Here is a 17929-nt window from a genome sequence, read left to right as displayed (position 1 = left end):
GTTAGAGCTGGGTTGTAGGCAGCTGTCTAATATGCTTCAGGAGCCAATTGTTGAGCTAAGCAGTCAAAGGTACAGGACCAAGGGGTCAAATGTTAAGAGGAAGTCTGAGTTGTGGCATAAACAGGAAACAGGACCAAGAAGCGGTCCAGAACATGGAGCCAGCAAGCCAGATGTGAGAATGCACAGAACTATACCAGAGCCAGAAAGAAGAGGTTGTTCAAGCAAAGTATAACTCATAAAAGCGATCACTGCCTGGGAGAATTCAGCGGCTAGCTTAGGTGAGCAGGAACCTTCCGTGGGAACCTGAGAGTACTTAATTGCCTAAATAGATGGCCAATCTGCAGTTACGCAAGTAAGCCAAGATGCATCACCATTATTTCACAAAAGTAGGTTAAGTGTAAACAGCTGTTGAGAGCAGTCTCCCTGCTGCCTCCACTTTCCAGCAGACTTAGACAAAACCTTAGAAAAATGTCCTTAGAGCATTACAGGTTACAAGAAAGCTTAAATCAAAGTAGTGTTCTCCTGTAGATGTGGAAGAAGCACCTACCCATGGGAAGAGCTGAATCCAAACTGAAAATTCTCCTCCTTGCCTCTGTTTTAGGAAGAGTCTGACTCCACTCTCGGGGTAGAGAGATGGTGGCGCTTGCGGGCTAGGCGGTGGGAGCACATCTTCACTGTCCCTCTTATTTCAAGGAACTCCCTCTCAATCTTTCCCCGCACCCAGTGCTGAAGTGGTTTTTCTTCTTCCAAGGGTGGGGGGCAGTTCTCATGCTCTATCTTCACTTGTAACTTCGAAATAGCCAAGTCATCTGCCCACCTTTACCCCTCCACCTCCTTTGAATCTGAAGAATCTGAGAAGACTGTAACTTGAGTTACAGTCTGGCATATTTAGGACTGACTCTATGCAATGGTTCAGTGGTAGAGCATATATGTTGTGTGCAGAAGGTTCTAGGTTCTACTCCAGGACCTCCTGGGAGGTCTGGAAAAATTCTGCCTGAAACTCTGGAGAGCTGTTGCCAGTCAGTGTTGATGATACAGGGCCAGATGCACCTATGGTCTGACTCAGTACAAAAACAGATTCTTAAGTATGGTACATGTCTGTGTATGTTTGAAATCAGAATCAAAACATGCTTCGTGCCTTTAACAGTCCAGATTTCTCAAAGAGAAGCTACCCACCTGTGGTTTCCACCAGAGCAGACAGATCCTTTTGCATCCTCCAATTACTCATACTTGGCATTAGGCCACTTGTTGAAAGATCATGTGAGACTTGGTGAGAAAGTTTAGTGGGAAATAAGTTTATTACTGAGCCTTGATGAGCCTTCAATGCTTTCTTATCCAAAAGGCAGTAACCCTATTGAATGCCCTGAACTTCCAAATGCTTGGGCAAAAGACAGCACAAAACAATGTATTTTATAGAAGGCACAACACCACTATTAAGAAACAGCGGGCAGGAAACTAGTATCATTGGCAATCAACTATATTATCTTATCACAAGTTGCATCATAAACATTTACAAAATGGCAATATTGATTAAAATGGCTTGTTTATTTAAAATGTCAGCACTGTATAAACATAAAAAGGAAAGAAGAAAATGGAAAAAGGAGCAATTCCATATGGCATTCTATCTCAAAGCCAAGTACACAACAACATTCTTCAGCCCAATGTGCAATACATTCCAATGTTCTGGCCTGGGTGCTAGTTTGCTTTTCAATCACACATGCACAGCCTTTGATCTAGGTAACTCCTTAAGAGAGAGGCAAAAACACTGTTCTGAATACAGAGAGTATTGCAAAGATGCTTTGATTTGTGATACAGAATAATAGCTAACACCATTGCATCATTTTCTGTAGATTTGCATTGCCCATCATGGGAGAAACGAGCACATCATACTGGTCTTTCCCTGCCAACTCCCCCTTTTCCTTCCCATTTGACAACCTGCTAGGGAAGTGACAGGTTGCTTTTAGGACTGCATCAAGGAAGTTTTTGAAATTAGGGTGAGGGTCACATACAGTCCTTTGGATGCAGGTTGCCCACCCTTGGCATTTATCCCTGATGCCCTACTCCAGAGGTGTTTGTCTAACTTACTGTAATCCTGCATTATAACTTCCTGTTTTGTTCTTTGATGCTTTGGCTAAAATCCAGGAAAGAGTTAAGCATGACTGAATGCACCACAAATAGTGATGGATTATGCTGTATCTTTTTCTCCCTTACATGGTTTATTCTTTCCCTGTTTACTATTAAACTGGAATACGAACACTTTGCCAGAACAATTTATTTTTATGTAAAAAGTCAGGCAGTATTTCATAAATATTCCTTGGTAAGGGCTTGTGTTCTACATGGATTCTATAAAAGGCCTAACAATAATTTTGGATAAATATCTCTGGAGAATTTGTCAAGTGATTTTGAATAGATTTGGCAAAAAAAATTAGTATTAAAATATTAATTCTGAACTTCTATCAACTGCTGTCTGCAAAGATCAGAAACCATATTCCTGTTGTGTACTTTTAGGATAACCCTGCAGATTGTGTTTTCTCATCATCTTATTTCCCTTCATTTAAAAGGGAAGAAAGCAAAACTTTAAAATATATTTCTTTCATTACCCACAGAGGAAGAATTCAGGATGAAATGCAAGCATGTATTGCCCGGCACTTTTAGTCCTTTTGACAATAAAGTACCTTGCTTTGCCCTGGGCAGAATATCACTTGATCACCCCTGCCTGAAACATGAAGTCACGTTAATTTCTACACAAAAATAACAGATGCTTTAAAACAAAGGATGAATTATCAGCAACTCAGGTACTAAAAATAGATTTTTGAAAGTGTTACTAAATATCAGTCATCCATGTTCTTCTTTAGCCATTTAATCATCTTAGTCACAGATTCTTTTTCCTTTTTATTTGCATTTGCTTCCAACGTCATCTTAAAAGAGGCATGTTCTCTTCTTTTTGGCTCAACTGTATTGTTAATAAAATCCTGTAACTAGAATAATGAATACATATTGTTACTCTCTAGATGTTATTCATAGCCATACATTTTCATCAATACTGTAATAAACATCCTGCATACACCTCACTCATGTCCAAACCCTTTATCACTAAACTCTTTTCAAAAAGGAAACATTGAGGAAAGGCACAAGAACAAATGAAAGGAATTCCCAGTGTCTTGCCCACATGAAAACCAGCAACAAGATGAGCTCTGCCATAAAGAACTGAGGAAAAAAGGGGATCCTTACACAAGCAGCAGTTCTAATTGGAGAAGGTGCTTCTGTCTTCAGTCTCTTATACCACAGTCCACACATTTAGGAGGGCCTTCAACTCTGTGTTTAGTATTTTGGAGTGACTTAAGGGCCTGCCTGGGAAAGGATGTGCTGCTAGTTGTCCAGACTCCAGCATTTATTGAAATGCCTCAACAGGACGAGCTGTGGCCAGAGGGCTGAGGGGAATACTTGGAAATTGAGTGGAGGTGCGTCCTGGAAGCAGGACCTCTGCCTGGAAAAGGTATCTCTATCTTTAGCCACTTATGCAAGAGGTACACAGGCAGGGGGATCCTCAACCTTGTGCACAGCACTCTTGGAGGGAGGGGATTATGGGCTCTGCTGCAGGGAAGGAGGCTGCTGTGTGCTAAGCTTCCTAGATCTCCTGCTAGCACAAAGCTGGACGTTGCCTAGCTGTCCAGACCCCAGCTTGCACCAAAATGCATCAGAGATACAGAAGTGGTTTTAAGCAGATTAAACTAACAATCTGACAGTTCTAAGTCATTTATCTACCACTCCAATGTCAGTATGGTTTTCCATTCTGAGTGATTTTTACATAAAAGATTTATATTTATATAGTAATATTCTCTAAGATCTCATTCTTTCATTTTTAAAATGGCATAATTGTTTTGTGTCATTTAATTATTCTCTGGGTCAATTATTCTACTTACCATTTGGAAGTCTATATCTGTACTAGCAAATGAGCTTAAAGCATTTACTGTTCCAAATACATCTCTGAAACAGAAAGTGATGGACATATTAACAAGGGAGAAAACATGTTCATAACATGCTAAGTTTATGCCAAGGATATTTCATGAGAGATGGCACCTCCATCCCGTTGTCAGGGAGGCAGAGATAGAAGGATGGGAGAGAGAGAGACTCGAGGTGAATTAAAATGGTGATGTTGGAACATCTGAATGGTGGCAGCAAAATTACAACCTCCTTCACCATGTCCATCACAAATCCTGATGAAGATAATTGTGTTCTTGTTTCTATTAACAGCAGAGAAACAGTCACCTTGGCTGCATCAGGGTCGCAGGGTGAGTTTAAAGAAAGGACTGTGGTTTGCATCACCCCCGGTCTAGACGAAGTTTGGTGGGCCCAGTAATAGCAGTGCCAGGACAGTGTCCACCCCTCTGTTACTTAGCACTGGGCGTGGGGCATTGGGCATGGCGTACAGGCCCCTTGGAATGCCCACCAGTGATCCAGCAGGAGACACTTGTAAAGGGAATGACTGCTCCATTTTTCAATTATTTTCAGAAATTTTCATTCATGTAGTGTTTGCTTTTTGACTACTGTATCTCAGGATTATGAAGGTATATAAACACACATCTATTAATCCACAATTATTTCTCCTACTTGCTCTAGTTTCAGTGTTTAGTTCCATTTGTCACAATAACATCCATTATACTTATAGAGAGGCCATTTTAACCCAAGCTAATGAGCTACACCCGAGACCCTGCAAGCAGGATTCTGCCCATGAAATGTTGTTATGAGCACAAGGGTAGGTGTTTTTCCAGGTAGACTCGTCCCAGAAATCAAGCCTTAGAGGGTTGGCGGTGCCATGGCAGGCCACCTCGTGATAAAAGAAAGGGACACAGAGTGATCTGCTTTCCGTTTCCATCAAGAGGAACCTCTGCAGGGTTGCAGCCCTTCCAAACAGATGTCCAGAAAGTCTGCTCTGGATCAAAACCAATAAGCTCCTGTTGTGTTGAATATTTTTGCACCATCTGCTCATTTTTCCACAGTGCTGTGTTTTCCTTTTCCAGTAAATCAATAAGTATACTAAAGAGAACAGATTCCTGAGCATACCCTTGTGCCCAGCATTCACTTTTTATCTTTCAATCTGTTGAACATACATACTGGGGAAAAAACCCAGTTTGTGATGGTTTGGGGATTTCATGAGATGGCATTTCTGTATTTGGCTTGATCATGCTTTGACAAGTCATGTCACTCACACTACTTTTCCAAAACAATTGTCACTATGGAATTAGTGGGTTTACAAAATTCTTCCTTTTAAAACAGAGATAATTTTTAGATACAGGACTGTAAGAGCAAGTCTGTCTTTCATTTTAAGTTGTTAAGTAATCTTTATATGATTGAAATGATAAAGCAGCAAAGACCAAAAAGACTAGCATCATTGTTATAAACAAAATGCACTTTAAAAGCTTTCTAAGTTTAGTTTTCAAAGCACTGTAAGCAAAGCACATTACCAAGAACTTTCTAATTATCATTTCAGGAACATAATGTTCTTACCAAATGACATTTTTGAGCAGACAGTAAATTTGATAGTTTGGTCCTGAACTGTTATATTCTGCTGCTTTTGTATGTTCCCCACACTGAACAGATCTTCTCAAGCAGGTATTATTTTCTTCAAGATTCCCAGCTTTGATTTTTGAAGTAATATATTTATTTCATATTTTATCAGCTTCCCCGGGACATATTTTATAATTTCTTGAAACAGAAAATCATATGTGTTTCTTCTGTAGGTCTACTGAACTGAACTATTTTCATCATGAGCTGTCTTTTGTTCTGTTTATTATCGGAACTAAATCTTTGCTTACTTAAGATATGGGAACAAATATAATAAGCAGACATCTTTCCTTATCTAATGCACACATTTCCTGACTTAAGGTGGGAAATTTTGCTTTTTCCTGAGTTTAGATGGGGAAAATGATTTCACCTTGATTTTTCCATGTTCCTTTAACAATAACAGGCTAAGAGGTCAGTGAGATGTTACAGAGTATCAGCTCTATTGTCTTTGTTAAAATTCTTTGCTAGAATCAAACAAATTCAAACTTAATATAGGAATATAACTCTTAGTATTTCATTCCTTTCTTTATGAAAAGTATAACATGTAAAAAGTGTAGAAAACTAGTCATTATTTTAGGATAAATATTTGCAAGGTAGTTTATTATTCAGGTGGGTGCAAGAATCTTGCAAAATGCCTAAACTAGAATGCAAATACTTCTGGGGACAGATCTTTCTTTCTGCCCAAGTGATATTAAATGAAAAAGCTGCTTCTCATACCGATTATACAGATGCAACCAATTCTCTCTGAAAAATGTCCATGCTATCTCACGGCCAGCTTCACTTGATGCTACATCCTCGATTGCTTTATTTCCATATTGTGGTGAAATAGCAAAATCATTGAGGATGAACTGCAAGAACCTGAAGAGAAGGTAATTCCAAACAAATATAAATTTCACAAGAGAGAAAATTTATTTCTGACTATTAGTTTTAGGATCAGTGTTTGTACATCTGTACCTTGCATGAACAAGTAAAGAGTAATAGGCAAGAGCTGTAAAACATATGCATAGTTATAATCGTGTTGAATATTAAGAACATCTTATTTTCTAATGCTAAATTTGACAAGCTTACCAAAGACACTGGACTGTGTATATCCCTATGTAGGTGTTGTTTACTTACTTAAAAACTTGAGCACACTGGAAATCACCCTCAATAGATCCAAAAAGAGAAAATCACCTCAGGATGTTTTTAAAAAATAACTTTAAGTAATGTCTCTAGACGCAAGTTCTAAACTCCAGTGCTGCAATGAGGAAATTGATTCTTTTGCTTGCATGCAATTGAGACCGTATTCCTTACTGTAGAGATACCCCATTGTGTAGTAACACAATTTATCACAAGTTACAAGGAATACCTGTGTAGCAGATATATAACTTCCATGGTATGACATACAATGCATTGCCTTCAGTTTTCTTTTGTGTCACCTATCGGCAACTGCATTAAGATTGTCCTCACAGCTCACTGAAGGCTTTATAAAGAACTGGGAGTATAAATAGGCAATTTTACAATGTTCATTACTTTATGTTTAATTTTATTTATTTATTTTCTGATTTATATCCTGCCTTTTTCCAACAAAGGACTCAAGGCAGCTTACATCATTCTTCTCCTTCATCTTATCCCCACAACAACAATCCTGTGAGGCAGGTTGGGCTGAGAGTCTGTGACTGGCCCAAAGTCACCCAGTTGACTCCATGGCTGAGCATGGACTAGAACCCAGATCGTCTGAGTCCCAGTCCCATGCTCTTAACCACTACACCACACTGGCTCTCCAAATTATATAATTTGGTTAGTTTTACACACATATTGTTGCTTTTTATAGCTCCTGAAGATGGCCATTAAAACACAAGATTAAACCTACTTTTTCCAAACACCCCAAGATGTCTGCTCACTTAAAGCACTTGAGTGGGGACACAGCCCCAGCATGTAGCCTACTCCTGATGGTGTGTCTGTCTCGTCCATGTATATCATGTGATTGTTTGTGAAAAGGGGCCTATACAGCAAAGGCTTCCATGCAGGCAGGAACCTCATGCCATCATACAGCTGTAAACATAAAGACCCCCGCAGATATTCACACTGTACACATGGCCTTGGTGTGATCCAGTCTAGATTAGCATCTTGAACAAGGTGAGTTAAACAGTATTTTGAGCAACTGAGAGCAAGCTCCTGCTGCAGCCCAACCTATTCACAGAATCCTAAAAGAAATTATCTTTCACATACAAAGTATTTCTTTGGTTGAAGAGATGCAACTGTGGACAGGCCATTTCAGACTGGTCCCAATGCACTCTTTAGTTACATAACCATAAATCCATGCCTGTTAAAGTACTTTTATTCATAAACAAAAATTTTAAGAGTAATGATTATAGGATGGCAAAAATGTAGAAACTCCCTGCCCAGAGAAGAATGAAGCACATAATAATTCCTCAGTTTGACAAATAATATGTTACTTTCAAATGTACTAAAAATGTAAGTTAGCATATTCACCTTTGAAGTAACCATGGCTCACGGGTGCAGCTTAGAGCAGAAAACATGTTGTATTTTACCATCAGTCCTGCATTATTCTGCTTGAACATTTTCCATACAAAGTCCCATTCTTTGTCACTACCCTGCTGAACACCATAGCAACAAATAGTTTTGCTAAGACATGCAGAAACCCTGAAAGGGAAAATGTGACTCAGAATAGACACAGTATAATACATTACTTCACAATTAAGTTCCTGAGATAATGTCAAATTTGTTTTTATAAGTGATAACATTTAAGTAGAGCTTGGCTACATTTCCCAATAATGTCAAAAAAGTACAGATGAGACCAAGGTTTAGAGTTACGGGTGCCAACTAAGAAAGTTTACATATTCAGATCTCCACATTTGGGAATCCAACTGTTTTGCCTAATAAACAGACAACCATGCTATGAAAACCCACCCCACATACAAACAAGAAAATACTAAAGGTGAGAAGGAAGCAGGTGTCATCTCATACTTCTTCCCCCCGATGATTTCCATGCAATTTCCTCTGATGAGTCCCCGAACACTCAAACCAGTTTTGGGAGTGTGTGTCCACTCAAGACATAAGCAGCAGGCATCCTCAATTAGAACACCAGGGCCAGGGTGATGGAGGTGGAAGGAGCACAAGGCTTACTGAGGCACAGGTCAGACAGTGGTGAGATGTAATATGGCTAGAGGCAGAGAATAAGTCAGGGACAATAAAGGGCAAGATAACAACGTGTAACGGGACCAGAAATGAAGAAAGAGTCAGGAACAGGCAAGTGTCAGATGCCAACAAGGCATGGCAGAGCCAGAGGCAGACACAGTGGCAGTCAACTGCAGCTGAGAGTGGAGACAGAAGTGAAAGTGTTGCAGCAATGGACCCACACACCAAGTGAGGAAGAACAACCAACCACCACAAAGACTCATGCTGTTGCAGCAACAGTATGCAGGACTGGGAAGCCTTTGACGGAGCCTTCTGAGGCTTCTAGCTGATTTGCAATCTGTTCCCAATTTGCATCTTTAACTGGGATAAGCAATCCTTGCATTACAGATTGCCTTAATATTGTGCTGTTCAAAGATGAAAGGAACTGCCTTCACACATCACTTATTTCTCTAAGTCAATTTGATAGTTATTTTGTTATGTCATCTGGTAATCTGCTGCAGCCTAATTAGAAGACGTGGCAAAACACAGAAAAACTAAGACCATGGTAGTCAATGTATCGATTTGCATATCTAAGTTCAGTGTCCCATTGCAAAATAGTAAAAAAAAGGACAGCATGTCCACAGAAGCAGTCTGTTCTACCTGTTGTAAGTCAGCTTTTCCTCCCTTCACACATTCAAGGCAACTGACCATTTCTTTGCAAAAGCTCTTTATTCACCAATGGACAGCCAAAATGGCAACCCTCACGAAATGTGTCTGCTCAAAGAGGTTTGCTGAACCCAATCTAAACAACTAATTCTGGAAACCCTCCTTCTGAGTACATCTGGGCTTGATCCCGTCTGAAGGGCCTTTCTATACACCCATCCTCTAATTGGCGTGCCTTCCTTTCCCGACACCACATCTTGGGGTCAAGAGTCATGCCAGATTGGTCAGGCTCCGAGCTCTCTTCTCCCGTGCCCCCACCCAATACTTTGTGCATCTTGGCTATTCTCAGAGCCTGACTGAGCACTTGGCAAGAGTGGCCTTCAGATAAGCAGTGCTTCTATCAGATCAAAGTCTTGAATCCCAGGTTCCCAATCTTCCTCTGCCTCTTTTCCTTCTTCCTCTGTCTCAGAATCCAGATTGGCATGACCCATGAGTGTGAGCCAAGAACAACTACCGCTCCCAATGCTAGCTCTGACGTTCAGTCTGTAGGGACTGTAGCCACTGCCAGAGGGGAATGTGCTCAGATTGACTGTACTCAGCTTGCGGGTGTGCACTCCCCAAGAAGCCAACCAATGGAACAATTCCAGGAACTCTTTGTGGGGCCCTTCCTAACAAAAGGAAAGGCAAGGTGAGTGATGAAATGCTTCTGCCTGAGATTCTTACAAAGCTAAATCCCCAAAGGCATCTGAGGAATGAAGAACAGACTTGGCAGGGGTTGAAGGTGATGAAAAGAGCTAGCAGAAAATGTCTTCTTACACGTAAAAATCAGAGACAAACTTTTGGAAGAAAAGGCAAATCAGTGTGGAGCACCACTTTTTTGCACAGGGAAGATCCTCACACAATTTCTGGACTTCCCTAGACCTGCATGCAGAAATTGCAACCACAAGAAAGTCTATTTTCCACAGCAACAGCCAGAATAGAATAACCGTCAGTTTGAAGAGCTCAGGAGTTAAAACCGGAAGAACAACAGATGCTCCATGGAGGTAACTGGATTCTGAATTTGAGAGGCAAAGTTCTTCATATCTCACAAAACATGTTTTACTAAGGGGTTTGAAAAAAGTGAGATGATCTACAGGGGCTTGGAATGCTGAAATTGTGGCTAAGCAGATCCTCAGATAAGTATTTTTTTCTTCAGAGAAAGAAGGAACAGGAGAACCTAATGCAATAGGTACCAAACTGGATCAAATCCGTGTTCACTAGCAAAACCAGTGAAAGTAGTCAACTTCATAGCATTTAATTTGCAAGTAGATGGCTTTCTAGAGTCAACAAGCAGGCTACACTTCCCAAGCTATCTGGGCTTTAAGGTCACTGGATTCTCCACAATGTGAAGCATACTGTCCCCACAGCTGGCCACCAGATCCAGCTTCCATCCCTGTCCAACAGATCCTCCCTCTGACCTACACACTCCCAGACAAAAGGCAAAGCAAAAGTGTGAGACACGGCCATCTTGACCATCATGAGGTAAGGAGGAGACAACTGGAACTGCCCTCCCTTGTCTTCGCTACAACTTTGTTCAGAAGAGCGAAAAACATACAAGCACAATCTCAATCGACACCACAGAAACACGTCTTCCAGGGAGTTAGTGTCTGTCTCTGCTTTGCTACAGAATAATATACATGGACTGTTCATTGCTCTGGCAACATGTCCACTTAATGTGTGCCCCCACTGCAGAAAGGGATTTCTCCCCACTGATGGAACCATCGCCCACTCCTGAGACAGTGTTGTATTTAGGCTTGAATCATCAGCAAGAAGTTTGTCCTCTCCCATTAAAAGAACTGCCATATGGTCAATGTGGCAGGGCTTGGTTCAATAAATAATATATTGTTGATAGTGTTTACTAGCCTCCCCTCAGAAGAAAAATAATTTGTATTGCCTCCCTGTGGGAGTCATAAACCACAACCAGTTAGCAGTATCACACATGCAAGCTATTTACATAAAGATGTACACAGTGAAAATGATATTTACTCAAGACTGGAATTGTTCATCCACTTGGTGAAGATCTCAGAAGCTAGGTCTAAACACTCTTGGAGTCCAATCCAACATGCAGTCTCAAGAATTGTTTCTATAAGGAATCTTGGCCAACCCCGCAAAAAAGAAGAGAGATTAAACATGCTGTATTTTGTTTAAAAAACCAGTGCTACCTAATTCATGCATGCTTGGGCCAACCTAAGCTATTTCTGATGCACACAGCTGTTTGCAGGACATGTGCTCTAGTCTGGATTGATTAGCCTATTCGAAGAAATGGGATGGAATAGGCCTGTCTTTGAGCATGAGGTTAGACCAAATAGCTTTTCTGTTATTCCAAATCCATTTTATTCTGTGATCTTGCAAATTCCTAATCTGCAGTCTATGCTTTGATGGTTTGGTCACTGCAGCAACTAACACTAAATTTATGATTCATAAACATTCACAGAATTATCTGTACCTATAAGTGAACAGGTCAAATTTCCACCACTGACTTACCATAACTGGAAACTCTTCCCCTACTCCTGCCTCAAATGTTCAGGTTTTTGTGAAAGTGAAAGGGCTTCCCACCACCCTGAATGTTTGCAGTGGTGAAGCAGAGGAGAAAAGCAGGCCTGTGTGGCTCTGGGACCTTTTTCAGAGCAGGAACAATGATATCAGGTGCTTCGAGGGGAAGGACTCCTAGTACTCAATTCCTGAAATGTCACTGCCTGTCTTCAAACCACACCCCTTAAAAAAAAAACCTGAAGAATTGAGCTGAAATGAACTGTAGCTACAGAGGCTGCATTTTTTAATAAGCAGATTTTTTGCAGTCTAAAAAGAGATGCAAGCAACATTGGAAACAAGACAATGATTCAGTAACATTGTAGTCTGGCTATCACACAAAAAAATAGGCAACAAAATACAGCAATTCACCTGGTATGGAAGAACCTATATGTATCATTTTACTCCAATAAACATATTTTGGAAATGAGTATAACTGACACAGTTGGGGCTTATTTTCATGTTTTTTAAGAAAGCAGGTGGTGGCATTTTTAAATTAACACATAAGGGCTTACATAGGAGAATAGTCATCTGTCAACACATCAAGATTCTGACGAAGAAGATCTTCATATTGATGGTATATTGGTGAAATTCGTGGTAAGAAGTATTTCTTGTAGGTGAGAGAACAAGAGATAAAATTATTATTTAATTTGCAGGCATTCTACTTTTATTCGGTTCAACTAATACAAACATCTCCTTTTTATCCCTTAAATGCTGTTATCAGTTCTAGTTTAATTGTATTGCAACCAAAAAGCACTACTGGGAGTTTGGCATGAAGATTTACGTATTCTGGGTTTTGGAAGGGAGAATTTTGAAAATGAAAATCCTAGAAAGTGTTTCACAATTATCTTTTCCACAGAATTTATGAACTTTAACAAGTACCCAACATCACTGAGTAGTGATTCAATTAGTGAAAATATGTCAAGATCTGATATTAAGTATATGCAAGTGTTTTGCTGTACATTGATATAAGGAAATAATCTGGAATTTACTACATTTCACTAAAATGTTGCTATGAAAGAAAACAATCATAATGATTAAGCCAGGCTGTTCGGACTTATCACTGTGAGCACAAATTGTTTCAAGATACAAGAGAATTAACACTAAAACAAACATTAAGGTCTTGCATAGAAAGTGTTTGCTTACTTTGTAAAAGCTTGTATTATCTTCCTTTGCTTAAGAAACATCTTAAGGCTAACAATGGGGTTCCATGCATAGCTACTGAGAAGTAACATTATGTAATTACATGAGACTTCTACGAAGTAAGTGTGTAAATTAGTGAAGGGCAACTTGTGGACTTCCAGAGGTTTTGGACAAAAAATCCTATGAACCATCTGGAAGACAAAGGTGTCCAGCTCTGGTATAAAGGTCTCCAGTATTCAGCTGGTTACTATGATATTAATTGTAGCAGCTATCTCGCCCTTCTCCAATTTATCCATTTCCTTCAATCCTTAGTTTTCTTTTCAATGCAAGCAACAGGTGATAATAATGGGTGGCATCCCATGTTGTGCAAGTGAATGTCTTCTCATGCAATTGGACTTACTTTCCTTCTCGCATGGAGGGGAGAGGGGGAATCAGTTCTACAAACAGTGTCCATTTCATTGGACAGTGGGCATTGTCAGGTTTCACCAAATATCTCCAATAATTATCTATATTTTAACATGAAAAATGGCATTCCAACCTGAAGCTGCTGAAAACATTTCATGGATGAAATAGCAGAATAAAATCTTGGTCCTGTCTAGATAAACATTTTTTGACCTTCGATGAGGAGTAAAGAACCTGTGGTCCTGTGCGTGTTGTTGGGCTACAGCTACGATTATACCTGACCATTGGCTATGCTGTTGGGACTGATGTTGCTAGCATAGATGCTTTTCTGTGATCTACTTGTCCTCCCGTGGTATGGTTCATTTTAGGAAGAGAACATAAGAGGAAGAAATAAGCATCTGAAACAGAACGTAGAGATTATAAAGTCATGGTGGAAGAATGGGCAAGAGAAAATCATACTGGAGAATAAGAACTGATTGCAAGTCCAGTGATCCAGTTATGAAGATCAGATATAATTGAAACCGAGCAAGGTAATTCCTGTGTCGAAGAGATTAAACAAATGAACATAAGAAGGGAGAAATGAGGGGCTGAGTCAAGATTCCAAGGGGGATAGGATTAACAAAAAGTAGATGGGAGGGATCAGCACATCATGGACAGTTTAATAATTTCCCATTTGGATTAAAATATTTAAGTAGGAGGCAGAACAGAATGGACCTTAGCAATGAAGTAAGGGTGCAGAGGAAGTTGTACTCACTTTTTCCTTAGCAGAACATAGGGAGTCAAGTACTGTATATAAAAAAGCTTGTTTTCCAAATGGAAACCAGCTCACCCACCAACCTTACCTTTGGCTACACAAGGCCCTTGCAGGGCAGATATATGTTTATAGGTTCTAAATCTTTTCTCTAGAATGAGGTTCTTATTTTCATATTATCCTGGTTTTAAAAAAATGCCACACCAAACCTCATTTTAAACCCTTCGTATTCCAGGTGTGTCCAAGCAGGTATTAGTATAGAGAACTGAGGAGCACACACATTCATGGCAAACACGTGCCATAATTTCAGGAAAACAAGTCTTGTGTGGGTTTGGGACTACATACAAGTACAACCCAGACACGACCCAAGTTGTTACAATGTGAGTTGAAAGCTAATAACATCTGGGCTACAGGTTTCCTGCCCTTACCTTAACCCCACCCCCCTCTTCCCCCAAAAATTATCCCGTTTGAGTACATTATCACCAGGCACAATGCTCATTCCTCCTGCAGCCGGGCTGCTGCAGAATCCTCCATCCATGGCTAGACTGCAAGAGGAGAAGACTAACAAGGTCAATGTTTTGGCAGGTCATGCTTTCACTTTTGTATGAGTAAAGAAAAAGTAAGAAGGAAATGAAAGTAGCAGGGCAGGGCAAGAACTCACTCCTCTCTCACAGCAGGTAGAAAAATCTTTCTATGAACTGGGCCACATGTCTCGTCCCAATCTTCTGAATAAAAATTATCCCAAACAGAATACCACAAATTTGCCTTGTCCAGTCATTCTTTTTATAGTCATTCTAAATGGTCAGACATGAAAACATATACTCAGAAGCTGTCCACAGCCTTTTCACTTATACAGTGTAAATTTCAGGATATGTGTACCTTCAACACTGGATATAGTTCATTATCACTCTGGATAACCTTCCAGCTTCCAGCTTCTAGATGATTCAGTACTACTTTCCATACAATGAGATCATCTTCTTTTCCAAGGTACTTAGTTAAATACAGGGGAGTATCATATGCAGTGTAACCAGCCCTATTTAATAGAATGATACACAAGATGTTCAATAAGATAGATGGAGTGATTGCTTGACAGATAAATGCACACTCATAAACTGGGGTGGTGGGGGGGGGGGTGAGGCATAGGAAAATGAAATAATTATTAGTTAATAGTTATACACACACAAATGCCCCTGAAATAAGGAAACTCACAAAAGAACATTCTGTTACCTGAGTGGACACTTTCTCACATTTAACCTTGACAAACCTCCAGTTAATACACATTTTGAACTTTTCCCCAGGCAACCCATCCTATTTTTAAAGGAAAATAAGTTTTACCAGCTAGCTGTATGGTTTTTTATGGAATTTTTTAAAATTTCCATGCCGAAACCCCATTTCATAGTGGGGCCAGAGCTACATAGCTGTCAAAACTCCTTTCCCCCAGAGAAGACAGACTGATGCAATGTTGTACTTCCATGACTAATTTTCAGAATGAATACAAAATAAACAAATTTAAGATGTGCTGCACTAAGAAACACAGTGTTTGGTAACAACCAGAGTGTTTAAATAAAAGCATGGCAGTGGGTAGAGAAAAGTGAGAAGCGAACAAGAGTCTACTAAATAGAGACATTCCAGAGATAAGGTGAAAACTTGTGGCTCAGATTAACAAGGGTACATCCATATATTTACTAGTTGCACATAGGAGCAATACAAGGTGAGAAACTTTGTGAAGAAGCTTTCCAAATTAAGGGTGTGGAAAAATGCTGTATATATAACTACTTTTGTTGTGCTACGTTTAAATACTGTGTGTGGCCTCTGTGAGGCTATCATGAAACTGAGAAGGTGGAAAGCCTAACTTGGTTACTAGTCTTATTTACGGTACCTTATAAAGGAAGGCTTTAGGCTATTAAAATACCTAGGGGAAAAGTTACCTATGTTTTGACTAGTCATGTGAGTCAATAAAGATAGTTCACAATTAGAAGGAATATGATTGTCTAGGAGTTTTCTTTTTAAAGAAGCGGAACCCCACTGTTGGGTTCTACTAATAACCACAAGAGTTGAATAGCATAGATTGCTTGTTGAATAGAATTCAATTTCTAAAAACAAAATTCAGAATAGGTTTTGATGAGATAAAGCAAGTTGATTTGGGGCAGTTGATTTGGATTAGATAATTTCACACTTTCAGGTAGCAGTGGGTACAAAACACTCTCTTAATAATGCAGGACACTAGAAAACAAACGAACCCTAGTGTGAAACTTAGCAGTATGTCTAGGTACACCAGTTGTTTGGGAACATGGGCAAGAGGGTGCTTTTGCCTTCCTGTCCCACTTGTGGGTTTCTCATGGGCATCTGACTGGCCACTCTAAACAGAATACTGAGCAGGATGAACCCTTGGCCCAATCCAGCATGTCTCTCCTTCTGTTCTTAGAGCATAGGTTTTGGGTGAAATGACCATGCCAAATATGGACTGTGAACTAGGAACTCTAATTGGATATGTCAATTACTCATGGGGATTGGTGGTGCAAAACTAGAACAATTATTGGCATTTGTTTTTAGGGAGTACCACGCTTAAATGATCTCAACATAATTGAATCCTACAATGGTAACTATACACTGTGAAACCAGAACTCCACATTTCATTTGTTTGGGCATCAGGGACAGATGGATGAAATTTCTAGCAGAGTGAACTACAGCAGACAGCAAGATATACTCCGTCCCAAGGACACGGAATGGTGGCGTTCCAGGTTGGCAGTTTAGAAAAGGATGGAGTTGTGTGGGAGGCAAGGCAGGCTGAGTCTGGAGAAGGGAGGCTCGGTGCACTGAGCACAGAACCTCATAGCAGAGAGGAATAAAAATAAGCTAGAGGCAGAGTTTGGAAGGCAGGATCAAAGAGCCAGGGTGGTGTAGTGGTGAAGAGCATGGGACTGGGACTCAGGCGATCTGGGTTCGAGTCCCCACTCGGCCATGGAGCCAACTGGTTGACTTTGGGCCAGTCACAGACTCTCAGCCCAACCTGCCTCACAGGGTTGTTGTTGTGGGGATAAGATGGAGGAGGAGAATGACGTTAGCTGCCTTGAGCCCTTTGAGGAAAAAGGCAGGATATAAATTGGAAAATAAATAAATAAATAAATCGAGGAAGATAATTCATACAATGGGAAGAACCTGCAGGACTAAGGCTGAACTTCTAACTACACTTATCAGGTTCTCAATTTTGCAGAGGCCAATGGGACTCAGGTTTTAGTAAGGATTTTATTGTACAACTGCAATCTCGCACAGCCCACAGAACAGCAGGTCCTCATGGAATTAGGAGGATTTACTTCTGAGAATGCAGTTTACAGCTGCTCCTTAAACTATGGATTAGATACAAATATAATCAGAGTAGAACAACTGAAATCAACAGGACTTGTGGTCATCTGGCTAACCTGCTCCTTGATCTCATCAACCTACTCAAAAGCATGAGTAAGTCTGAATACGACCATATAACTATAGTGTACTTTGAGCACAACAATCTGTTTTCAAAGTCAAGCAGGAGAGAAGAAACCCAAATGGGCCAGTGAATCCCATGATAAATCTAGCAAAAGCTATCTATACAAGATGTACTAACCTCATCAGCTGAAAGGCATCCTCCATCAACTGCAACCTATTGACAGCAGGAATCACCTGTAAAGAGGTTCTCTGTGTTTAATGGTTCTAAGCAGCTCATTATGAAGCAAAACAACT

At 40.1% G+C, this 17929-nt stretch overlaps 1 protein-coding gene across 1 annotated transcript in view; it reads right to left on the bottom strand.

Moving 5' to 3' along the window:
* Positions 1-1456: 1456 nt before the first annotated feature.
* The window catches only part of LOC123031458 (aminopeptidase Q-like), a 35786-nt gene continuing 19313 nt past the window's right edge, over positions 1457-17929 (bottom strand). Inside the window, exons 13-20 of the mRNA XM_044446465.1 lie at positions 17814-17869; positions 15092-15245; positions 12432-12526; positions 11374-11481; positions 8041-8211; positions 6283-6423; positions 3924-3987; positions 1457-2978 (exon numbers count right to left, since the gene is read on the bottom strand). Coding sequence (XP_044302400.1) covers positions 2832-2978; positions 3924-3987; positions 6283-6423; positions 8041-8211; positions 11374-11481; positions 12432-12526; positions 15092-15245; positions 17814-17869 — 936 coding nt within the window. The 3' untranslated portion in view covers positions 1457-2831. The remainder of the gene's footprint in view (positions 2979-3923; positions 3988-6282; positions 6424-8040; positions 8212-11373; positions 11482-12431; positions 12527-15091; positions 15246-17813; positions 17870-17929) is intronic.

This window comes from Varanus komodoensis, unplaced genomic scaffold, assembly GCF_004798865.1.
Source record: "Varanus komodoensis strain SLA01 unplaced genomic scaffold, ASM479886v1 scaffold5, whole genome shotgun sequence".
Classification (NCBI taxonomy): Eukaryota; Metazoa; Chordata; class Lepidosauria; order Squamata; family Varanidae; genus Varanus; species Varanus komodoensis.
The sequence above is the reverse complement of the archived record's forward strand: the minus strand, read 5'-3'. Positions and strand labels throughout refer to the sequence as shown.